Genomic DNA, 12,744 nt, shown 5'->3' on the forward strand with positions numbered 1-12,744 from the left:
TGAAAAGTCAAACGGCGCTCCTTCCCTTCCGAGCTCTGCCATGCGCCCAAACAATGGTTTACCCCCACATATGGGGTATCAGCCCAGGACAAATTGCAGAACAACTTTTGGGGTCCAATTTCTTCTGTTAGCCTTGGGAAAATAAAACATTGAGGGCGAAAAGATCATTTTTGAGAAAAAATATGATCTTTTTATTTTTACGGCTCTACATTATAAACTTCTGTGAAGCACTTGGTGAGTCAAAGTGCTCACCACACATCTAGATAAGTTCCTTAGGGGGTCTACTTTCCAAAATGGTGTCACTTGTGGGGGATTTCAATGTTGAGGCACATCAGGGGCTCTCCAAACACGACATGGCGTCCTTTCTCAATTCCAGTCAATTTTCCATTGAAAAGTCAAATGGTTCCTTCTCTTCCGAGCTCTGCCATGCGCCCAAACAGTGGTTTTCCCCCACATATGGGGTATCAGAGTACTCAGGACAAATTGCACAACAACTTTTGGGGTCCAATTTCTCCTGTTACCCTTGGTAAAATAAAACAAATTGGAGCTGAAGTAATTTTTTGTGAAGAAAAGTTAAATGTTCATTTTTTGTTAAACATTCCAAAAATTCATGTGAAACACCTGAAGGGTTAATAAACTTCTTGAATGTGGTTTTGAGCACCTTGGGGTGTGCTGTTTTTAGAATGGTGTCACACTTGGGTATTTTCTATCATATAGACCCCTCAAAGTGACTTCAAATGTGATGTGGTCCCTAAAAAAAAATGGTGTTGTAAAAATGAGAAATTGATGGTCAACTTTTAACCCTTATAACTCCCTAACAAAAAAAAATGTTGGTTCCAAAATTGTGCTGATGTAAAGTAGACATGTGGGAAATGTTACTTATTAAGTATTTTGTGTGATATATCTCTGTGATTTAAAGGCATAAAAATTCAAATTTGTAAAACTTCACTTGCTTTTATACATCCGTACAGCTCCAAAACTGTTCTTAGTTCCTCCATGTCCTTTCCTCCTTGCCAGCTTTCTCTTCCCTCCCTGAGATACTTCCTTCGCTTTCCACTGCAGATCTGTATTCAACCTTTTTTCCTGCTGTCTCTAAAGGCCCCTTCACATTAAGCGACGCTGCAGCGATACAGACAACGATCCGGATCGCTGCAGCGTCGCTGTTTGGTCGCTGGAGAGCTGTCACACAGACCGCTCTCCAGCGACCAACGATGCCAGTAACCAGGGTAAACATCGGGTAACTAAGCGCAGGGCCGCGCTTAGTAACCCGATGTTTACCCTGGTTACCATGCTAAAAGTAAAAAAAAACAAACACTAGATACTTACCTACCGCTGTCTGTCCTCCAGCGCTGCGCTCTGCTTCTCTGCTCTCCTCCTGTACTGGCTGTGAGCCGGAAAGCAGAGCGGTGACGTCACCGCTCTGCTTTCCGGCTCACAGCCAGTACAGGAGGAGAGCAGAGCACAGCGCTGGAGGACAGACAGCGTTAGGTAAGTATCTAGTGTTTTTTTTTTTTTTACTTTTAGCATGGTAACCAGGGTAAACATCGGGTTACTAAGCGCGGCCCTGCGCTTAGTTACCCGATGTTTACCCTGGTTACCAGTGAAGACATCGCTGGATCGGTGTCACACACGCCGATCCAGCGATGTCTCCAGGGAGTCCAGCGACGAAATAAAGTTCTGGACTTTATTCAGCGACCAACGATCTCCCAGCAGGAGCCTGATCGTTGGTCGCTGTCACATATAACGATTTCATTAACGATATCGTTGCTACGTCACAAATAGCAACGATATCGTTAACAATATCGTTATGTGTGAAGGTACCTTAACACTGAGAATAGGGTGATGGGAGCAGAGAGCCCTCAGAATAAGGAGCAGGGCTATGATGGATGTGTTACATTTTTATTCACTTAGCTACAGAATAAAGGACTTATAGACATTGCAGAAGCAAAATGGTAGACATTTTTAAAAGGAAAACAATTTACCAAGTTGTCTAACTTTGTATTTAAGAAGCAAATGAATAATACAAATGCATAGTTACTGTTTGTGTGAGTTTTGCTTCAACAAATTCATTAGTAAGCAGCAAGGTAGATATGGTACCAAATTAATTAATTAAAATTTAGCTTTTAATAATAATGTTTAAAAACCTTATAGACAAGAACAACAGGACAAACTTATATTACAAAAACTACAACTGATACTATATATACACCTAGACTATATGTCTGTTCCTCATAGGTGTATCCAAAACTACTCAAATGCACTTCAGAGTCACCGGACTCATAGACACTTACAATTTGAGCAATACTAAAGCATTGATCTTTGGCCTCATGCAGCTATTCATCTATATTAGGAAAAATAGTGAAAAACCAGCTCACCTATTAGGCATTTATTGTGGGGAAGCCTGGATACCGTGCAGTCATCACGTGGAACGATAAGGCAAACAGGAAAAAAAATCCAGCTTCCAAAAATATCAAGATTTATTGAGGATAAAATCCAAAGTCCAATGACATGGTTCACAGGAGAATGAGTAGCAGCAGGCTACGCGTTTCGAACAATGAGTTCTTTTTCAAAGCTTTGAAAAAGAACTCATTGTTCGAAACGCGTAGCCTGCTGCTACTCATTCTCCTGTGAACCATGTCATTGGACTTTGGATTTTATCCTCAATAAATCTTGATATTTTTGGAAGCTGGATTTTTTTTCCTGTTTGCCTATTCATCTATATTCTCAACAACCAGCACAGTCTAGGTATAATGAATAGGTATCACATAATACATGACAGCCATAAACATAAAAGGAGATATGCTGAGGTATTGGAACAGTCTCACCCAGATAGTGTGCGTTGATTTCACCTGGTCTCTCACGGACGGTTCCACACAGATGCCTCAAATCGATCCCAAAAAAATGTGGGGAAACGGGTATAACTCAGCCCCCGTACAATTAAGGACCCACTATTGGAATATAAGTGCATCAGAATTTTTATCCCCGTGACCACTTATTGTACGGGGGCTGAGTTATACCCGTTTCCCCACATTTTTTTGGGATCGATTTGAGGCATCTGTGTGGAACCGTCCGTGAGAGACCAGGTGAAATCAACGCACACTATCTGGGTGAGACTGTTCCAATACCTCAGAATATCTCCTTTTATGTTTATGGCTGTCATGTATTATGTGATACCTATTCATTATACCTAGACTGTGCTGGTTGTTGAGAATATAGATGAATAGCTGCATGAGGCCAAAGATCAATGTAAGTGTCTATGAGTCCGGTGACTCTGAAGTACATTTGAGTAGTTTTGTATACACCTATGAGGAACAGACATATAGTCTAGGTGTATATATAGTATCAGTTGTAGTTTTTGTAATTTATGTTTGTCCTGTTGTTCTTGTCTATAAGGTTTTTAAACATTATTATTAAAAGCTAAATTTTAATTTGGTACCATATCTACCTTGCTGCTTACTAATTTTTGGATTGGTAGAATTTTTTTCTTTATTCAACAAATTCATTCATAAAAATATGAAGATGTTTTATAAGTTTTAAAAGAATCCTAATGCTTTTTGATTATTATTATTAGCTCTCTTAAATATGTCAGTCCGCATATTTGGTTCTGTGGTCCTTTCATGTGCTCTATTCACAGCATCTCCCTCATTTTACCGCCTGCTGATCATTACGATGTGTCTGTGCCACAAGCTAAATACACACACTTACTAGAAATCAAAACAGATGACAATATTGCCTTCCACAAATGTAATTTTCTGCCAGATTTGCAGATGTGTGAGAGGATATTTTGTCTAGCTTTGATGTACAGACAGACCACGTCGTACCACCTCACCCAAGTGAGTCACTGGCATAGGATAAAGTCACAACCTCATGGTCATGCGGATGTAGAACAAACTGAAAATTATGTGTTTGGCATCTTCTGAGGAACATAATGATGGATTTATTTTCATAGATTTCTTAGTTCCTAGATATATAAACTTCGCTGTCCAATATCATAATATGGCTTTAAGGAGATTGTCTGTTTTGTATTTCAAACAATTGGCACCAGGCAGGTAACTTTGGAACTTCCCCCAATGGCGTCCCTCTCACTACAGCGCTGCCTTTCTCCTCGCATCTCCTCGTTTGTTACAGACTTCCCGTGTACAGCACATGTGACCGCTAGCAGCAATCACTGGTCTAGAGAGGCCATGCCGTGGTAGATGGTAAAAGGCCAGTGTTTGACTGCAGAGGTCACATGTCGTAACTGGGACACCACCTCTAATGCACTGCATGCTTGGAAGTTCCCCCCCCCCAAAAAAAAAGCTAGTTCTGTAATAAGGAATAAAAGGGAGCAGCATTATCCTCTACACAATGTATGGAGCTGTGCCTTTTCCATTGTGCTACAGCCACATCAATCAGCTGATTGAAGGGGCGTGAAACCCCCACTGATCTAATATTGAGACCAAGTCATCAATATTCTATTACCACAAGGCACCTTTAATGATTGGACATTGAAATACATTGTAGCAATCTATTGGTAAAACTAAGGTTGCTGTTACAGTTTTGTATGTTACCTCTTATTGAAAGTTCTCAAGAATGGAGGTATTTTTCATGTTATACTGTAGTTAAAGGGGTATTCCAATCTCCAAGATCCTATCCCAGTATGCAGTAGGTGTAATAATAATAATATTAGCAGACTAGTTGGTCCGTGCAAAATTTTTGCACTTTGGTTGTCGGGGACGCAGGCAATTTCCAAAAAAGCAAGCTGGTCAAATGTAAATGTATTTAATGACATGATGAGCACAGACAGTTATTTATATATGTACCGTATATTATTAATACAAAAAAGTGGTTTGATAAGTAGAGGCCAAAAAATGTCTTAGCAATATAAAATATCGCTGTTATAAAATCTCGTTATGGTGTGTTAGCATTGTTTGCAATTTACCATTAAATCTTGTCGGCATTTTCTATTGGCTGGAATGCCAATACAATGCTGCAACGCAGCATCAAATTTGAGAATGAAAAGGCCTACGTAAGTTGGGTTAACCCCTTCAGGTGGTTGTAAACTTCCCACCATGTGATAAACCTGGCCATGTATTTTGAAACAATATGGCCCCCTGCCAGGAATATTGACAGAGTTCAATTGAACTGTATTTTTTGCAAATAGTTTTGAGCATGATCATTCTTTTCAGTAAGTGTCTGAAGTTCTTTACAAACAGTAATGGCATGTCATTGAACCTTTCCCTTGTGGCAACAAATGGAAGCAGATTGGTCACGAGTCACGACCGACTTCACCTAAATAGAGCTTTGCTGAACAATGTGGACATACTTTATCCATACGCCCAACACTGTGGGTTTTAACTTAATTGTCTGGAAATAATAAACGAGTAAAACGGTATGTCTTTGGAAGGGAATGTTGGCACCTCCTTGCACAGATGTCTTGTAGACGCAGGAAGTAATCAGGTAGAACTAAATCAATACAGTGCTTTTGCAGTAGTGTTCTACGCTGCTTCACTATCTGTTTTCTGTGCTTCTGTTGAACCTTTCTATGGTTTTCATGTCTTTGTTGCCTTTGTTCATGAGGTTGTAGCCTGTTTCATGTTCGTTGAGATGGTGTCTGAAGAGTTCTGGGACGTCTCGTTCGTGTTGGCCTGCCTCGAGTCCTGCTTTTTATACGCCTCTTCCTAGTCATCCTGTAAAGTAATTCCAAACCCAAACAATGTCAGGTCTATGCTCCAAATGCAGCTTTAAATGTACAATAGGCTGTGCATGTTTCCAATAGAATAAGCAGTGCATGTTTCCAAATGTGTTTGCATATGTGACTCACCTGCAGTGAAGTGTGTAATCTGGACTTGTTTGTGATGTCTGTAAGCAGCTTTGTGGTAGTCTGGTGCCACCTGCAGGTCATTTTTCCTTACTGCAGGTTTATGAAAATTAATGTTTAAACTGTATTTTGTGATCACATCGTGGATGTGTGGTTTGTTTGGCTATTTTCTTGCTGAAGGGAGCAAGTTCACCTTTCAAATGGTGTATCATTTGTGTGCATGGGTGCAGTATAAACAAAGATACTAAGTAATCACCAAAAAAGAGTGTTTAGAAATAATATATAAGGATACCGCCAATTATAATTAGAAATGTAGTATAGTTTTTTCTAATTCGCTATGCCTCTTTCCTTATGTGCAGACATTGCCGGAAGTTACGTATCCATAGTTACGACCACTAGCAACTAGCTAACTGTCACTACATCATTGGTCATAACCATGGATACCTAAGGTCCCGCAATGTCTGCACATGAGGAAAGTGACATAGCAATCAGAAAAACGATAGTACATTTCTCATTGGACGTATTTGCTAATATTATTATTATTACTACATCTACTACATATTGGGATACTATCTTGGAAATGTGAATACCCATTTAGCTGCTTGTTGACTAGGTTATAACTCACATCTGCAGTCTAATAAGAGGTGGCCAGTTTCCAGGCAAGGTAAACACACTTGCAAGATATTTGCTATATTGCTTGCAAGCACAGATGTGAGGCCAGCCAGATCCTGGATTTGTCCAGCTTTGTTGCCACTCCCCATCATGCCACCAACTGATCATTACTATGTATCTTTGCCACAAGATAAGCTGCCTCTGCTTGTAACATGGGAATGTGCATCATGACACCCACTGATCATTACTATGTATCTTTGCCACAAGATTAGCTGCCTCTGCTTGTAACATGGGAATGTGCATCATGCCACCCAGTGATCATTACTATGTATCTTTGCCACAAGCTACGCTGCCTCTGCTTGTAACATGGTAATGTGCATCATGCCACCCACTGATCATTACTATTTATCTTTGCCACAAGCTAAATACACACACAGCCATAATGCCACTAGTTGGAACAATCAGTCTTCGGGAGCACACTGTCCCTGACAAGCTGGAAGCCGGGTGGTAGAGAAGTGGTGCGTGTCTGAAGAAACATTAGACAAACCCTTTAAGAGTTACCATAAAGTTCCTGTTATATTTTTCTTGCTTTTCTTGGACACGTTTATTGCGCTTTATGAAAATATATTTGTTTGAACATCCACAATGGTAAAATCTAATCGCTCCTGAGCACTTTCCTTACCATATCAGTACCTTGGCACGTCTCCCTATTCTAAACTTTAAATTTAGTTTTGGAGGAAAAGAGAATTTATATATTTGTTTTAGATAAAAAAGATTACCTTTGGGTGCATTTATTATTTTTAGAACACAAAATATCCACTAGAAAAAAAGAATGAGAGGCAAAAGTATTAGATGTTCTAAACGTACTGTTATTCTCCGTTTGTAAAGCATGGCACCGTGTAATGATGTCACGCCTCACCGGACCTTCCACGTTGTGCCAAGATCATGGAAACATTGGTTGTTACATTATACTGTTGGAAATAAATTTCTTACATGTGTCTCACATTTTGTAATAATGGTAGATTTCTTCAATAACATTGAGATTGTGATTTGGCTTTTACCTTAAGTCATATTACAAGACCCGTTCAAGGGTCGATTGTGACTTGTAGGATTGCTGCGTCCAACAAGTGGCGCAATAGAGTTCAAGTTCTCTTTTGAAGAGGCAATTTGCCTTTTCCCACAGTTGCACTAATAAGGGAAGTCTTTGCTGGTAAACAGCATTATTGAGCGTGCCTAATAGTGACTTTTCCCCATAGCATTTGGCGTCTAGCTCGCTGATGTTTTGGCCCACCCCGGCAGTATGTTTTTCTAGCAAATAACTTGATTATGTAGTGTTTTGGCCCCGAAATGTTGTTTAGATAGAAAAGTCTCATAACTTAAAAAGTTGGAAGAGTGAATTTAAGATAAATGATTCCATGATATGAATTATACTACTTGCCAGGAAACATGATTGGATCAAAATATTTTATTCTTAGATGTAAAGATAGTTTTTTTGCTTTCGCAAAGACAGCTTTATGTTTTTAGGTGTGCTACAATCTTTCATTTACCTTATGTATCATGAAATGTAAAACAGAATGGAAAAAGAGAGTATGTAATATTTAGGTTTTTTCTTTACTCTTCGAGTTCGTTTTTTGAAAACTATTATTTGACTTTTATTTTTTCACTGTTAAAAAAAAAATTCTTCACTCAGATAGAAAAAATGCTTGAGCTACAGCTACAACACCATCCTCGATCCATCAAGTTAAAAGTGCTTGTTAATTAAAAGTAAAAATTCATTTTTCGAGGGTCGGTTTCACACATCTTGTGTACGTGGTGTGAGTACAGACTGGCCACGGGTCACTGGACCCAAATGCAACATATGTGAGGCTGTCGAGGACAGTTTGTACTCCGACCATGAAACTGACCTTTTTCCCATATTTTTGGCATTTGTGATGTTTTGTTTTTTTTTGCTTCATTGTCTATTTCCTTACACAATGTAATGTATTTTCAGGAGGCTGATGACAGTGAAGAAATCAGGAATGTAAAGTCCAATCGGCAGGTTGAGAAGGAAACCTTTGATTTCAGTAGTGACAGTGATGATGGTATTAGGGAAGCAAACAAGAAATGCAACAAAATCTCTGTAAATGCTGAAAATGGTAAACAGCTTACCCTACAGCAATGCGGATTTTCAGCACTGCTGCAGAAAGGACCAGGAGACCAGGACAAAAACGCAGAACTATCTGACAACTCTACTAGAAAATTAAGTGATGGCAAACAAAGCAAATCGGTGACTTTTCAGAACTATGCAAAGAAGCGGGTCAACAAGACTGACCGGAACATTTCTTCTGACTCTGGTGACGAGTCAGATTCCTCAGTCCATAGAAACATAAAGTTTCCAAAAGCCATCCGTGCAGTGGTGGAAGCTACTAGTAGCTCTGATGAGAGTGATAACATTGTCTTTCCCACACAAGTCCATAAAAACAGAAGAACAATGCTTCCAAAGTCTGGAAAATCCAAGTCTCCAGCTATAAATAACAGTATCCAACAAGCCACAGACTCCAGTAATGATTGCATTAGTGAGGAGTCTGATGACATTGAAATACCAAATAAATCTTTGTCAGATCAATCAATCCTAAAATATGAGCATTGCCATAGAAATATGGACACAGAACGAAATTCTCAAACAATAGAATCATTTTCCTCATCTGATGATGATCCGCTTCAGAGCAAGATGATGTGTATTGACAATGAAGAGCAGACGCCGAAAACCAGAAAGGTTAGAACACAAAATTCAGTGTTTAGAAGGAAAAATGAAGATCACTGTGTCTCAGAGAACAAAATTCAAAAGGAGAATATGGGGACTCTAGATCAAATTTTAGGTAATTATTCTACAATTTTGCTAATCTTTTGAGTTTTGAAATCCAATAATTAACTTATTGCTATCTTAGCTACTGTATGTATATTTATTGTTGTTCTTTTACAATAGACTTGGGCCTCCATTGATTAAGATTAGCGCATCTTATCAGTGGTATGTGCCTCACCAGAAATATTACTCCAATCAGGGACTGGAGTAACATTTCTGGCTTAAGGAACGCCAGCATTTTTATTTCCTTTGTCAGACTACACGTCATCCCTACCCAGTTCTTAAATATAGGCATTAAGAAAATGAATATAGCATCGTTTTTACATTACCTGCTACTGTTGACACAAGTCGAAGCAAAAATAGTATACAGTTCTTGAAGCCATCTAAAAAACATGAGGGTCTAGCGGTGATAAAAATCCCAAATCTGAGTGATTAGTTGTCCTCTGTATGGTACATGCAGCTGTCATCCATCCTTTCATAGAAATATCATGAGCATCAAAATCTCTTAATTCTACCAGTTGGTGGAAGGTTAAGGAAAAAGGGCACAAATTCCAGTAAATTACATCTTGTGACAAGTCTCAAGAATATATCTGAAAGTTAGTTTGTTTTTGTTTATTTTCCGTTGACAATTTTCTCTAATTTTATAACTATTTCATCACTCCATCATAACTTCGTTAAAGTGACAAAAGTGGTGTTTCCAACTGGCTTTACAAGATTTATCTCACTTAGATGGAGTTGCAGAAGTTGCCTATATTCATTCAAATCAAAAAGTGGTTGGATCAAGCAAAGCAGAGAATCACATGAGTCGTTGGGCGGTACGAGATGTTTTTGAGTTTAATCAGTTTTCCCAGCTTCCGGCCAATGTAACAGCGCAACCAGTGGAGGTAAGAGAATCAGCTTTTTGTTAGGTGATTATATGGGATTGTCCACTACTCTTCATTCTGACAGAGCACTGATGGATGCAGCCTCTCGTGGCTGGCTGCAGCGGTTATGTGACATAATAACTTATGACCACTGGAAGACACAGCGCTGATATGTGCTGTCCGGGAGGCAAGTGTATTTTTATTTTAACTGGGTCCCCTTGTGTCTAAAGGTTTGATTTGTGGAAGACAATTGGACATGCTGAGGAACTCAATTCCAGATGATGGGGATGATTGGGAAAAATCTTGATAGGGGTTGGTTGGGGAGATACTTACAAATGTGGTGGAGGAGAGAAAGGGGTCACGTGAACATCAAAGACTACATGTGGGAAGTTATTAGCTTAGTTTGGAGATGTGCAGGGAGAAACATTATGGAGAGACTTGTAAGTCATTGTTAGTCATTTAAACTTTATTTGCTGGAAAATTAGAAGCCAGTGAAGGGAGTGGCAGATTCGGAGAAGTAGCGAGGGGAGAGGTGAATTAATTGGGCGGCGGAGTTAAGGGACTAGTCTCATCTCTAACTATAGGCCCCATTTGGATCATGCAAGAGAATCTGTCACCAGATTTTCCCAAATGTGTCAGCAGCATAACGTGTCACTTACTGGGCTACTTGCTGCAGTTTTGATCAGCATTAAGGTACCGTTACACTTAACGATTTACCAACGATCACGACCAGCGATACGACCTGGCCGTGATCGTTGGTAAGTCGTTGTGTGGTCGCTGGAGCTCTGTCACACAGACAGCTCTCCAGCGACCAACGATGCCGAAGTCCCCGGGTAACCAGGGTAAACATCGGGTTACTAAGCGCAGGGCTGCGCTTAGTAACCCGATATTTACCCTGGTTACCATTGTAAATGTAAAAAAAAAAAACACTACATACTCACATTCTGGTGTCTGTCACATCCCTCGCCGTCAGCTTCCCACACTGACTGTGAGGGCCGGCCGTAAAGCAGAGCACAGCGGTGACGTCACCGCTGTGCTTTACGGCTAGCCAGGGCTCACAGTCAGTGCGGGAAGCTGACGGCGAGGGATGTGACAGACACCAGAATGTGAGTATGTAGTGTTTTTTTTTTTACATTTACAATGGTAACCAGGGTAAATATCGGGTTACTAAGCGCAGCCCTGCACTTAGTAACCCGATATTTACCCTGGTTACCAGTGAACACATCGCTGGATCGGCGTCACACACGCCGATTCAGCGATGACAGCGACCAAAAAAAAGGTCCTGATCACTCCCAGCGACCAACGATCTCCCAGCAGGGGCCTGATCGTTGGTCGCTGTCACACATAACGATTTCGTTAACGATATCGTTGCTACGTCACAAAAAGCAACGATATCGTTAAAGAAATCGTTATGTGTGATGGTACCTTTAGATTATCACTAGAGGACTAGTAAAGCTGTTTCTGTGTAGTCCTTCACACTTTGTAATACCCCACCCCCACCACTAATTGGCAACTTCACAGTGTACACAGAAGGCTGCCAGTGGTATCCGGGGTAGGGGGTCTGGTTATACAGAGCTCTGCATTCAGAGAAATGGTAGGTCTACAGCAGATAAAGTAGTGATTTCAGCAAACCTGCAGCAAACAGCTCAGTAAGTGACACATCACTAGAATCAAAACATCGTGCTGGTTACAGGTGGGGTAGCAAAAGGCTTGCGACAAGTTCCCTGTAAACTATGTTTTCATAGCCAGGATCTGATTCATGCTGCCTGGAGTTTGGCCATCATTATTAAATTGGTATGTTCCCTTTAAAGACATACAGGTATAATGTTACAGGAGCCTTCTCCCTACTACAGAAAAAGTCAGAGTGTCTTACTGAAGCAAAGTCTCCATAGAATCATTAGTTACGAGCCCGAGGAGCATTATGGAAAAAGAGTTTATCCTGAGTCAGTATTACATTACTACTCAAATATACAAGGCCCGTTGGTCACAACCTCAGTACTGTACCCGACACTCATATACAAGTTTTTTCAATCAGTTGCTTGATTTTCGTTTAAGTTTACATAAAGTTTTGCTGAAAAGAAATGTACAAAGACAACCATTCAATTTCGGATTAATTACCATGGCAACTGAAATGTGGTGACCGAAAGGGGGGAAGGTTGCAGTCCTCTCTGTTTCCTACCAGCTTGTCACATGCGACCTCCGTAGTAAGCGCTCAAGCCAAGGTGCGGAGGGAGCTCAGCACTCAGAAACCATATCTAGACTTCTTATAAATCGGAACAAGGATCGCTAGAAAAGAAGAGCCTAATCCTTCTAACTGGATGACAGACACTTGGCTCTCTTCCTGACAGACGGATAACAGGATGCTTTGTAGTAAAAGCTGGATTATTAGTAAACCCCTCTTTATGTTATTGCAGTGTGGTGTAAATGAAAGCACTAAGCTTGCTGTCATCATTATATATGCAGGGTGCTACTAATGCTGGATATACAGAAGGCTGTCTTGTAAATAATCATTTCTCATTCATCCAGTCTGCTGCTTTCATTTTCCTAAATGTATCTTCTCTAAAAACGTTTATGAAAGGGGTGTTCAGTCTTATGTACTGGCAAAATGTTACTTGGTTAGTTGTAGA

The 12,744-nt window shown here is 40.2% G+C and overlaps 1 protein-coding gene across 1 annotated transcript in view; it reads left to right on the forward strand.

The window, feature by feature from the left end:
- The window catches only part of ERCC6L2 (ERCC excision repair 6 like 2), a 271,617-nt gene that overhangs the window by 212,444 nt on the left and 46,429 nt on the right, over nt 1–12,744 (forward strand). Inside the window, exons 16-17 of the mRNA XM_069762035.1 lie at nt 8,403–9,270; nt 9,984–10,138. Coding sequence (XP_069618136.1) covers nt 8,403–9,270; nt 9,984–10,138 — 1,023 coding nt within the window. The remainder of the gene's footprint in view (nt 1–8,402; nt 9,271–9,983; nt 10,139–12,744) is intronic.

The sequence above is a fragment of the Ranitomeya imitator genome, chromosome 1, assembly GCF_032444005.1.
Source record: "Ranitomeya imitator isolate aRanImi1 chromosome 1, aRanImi1.pri, whole genome shotgun sequence".
NCBI lineage: Eukaryota > Metazoa > Chordata > Amphibia > Anura > Dendrobatidae > Ranitomeya > Ranitomeya imitator.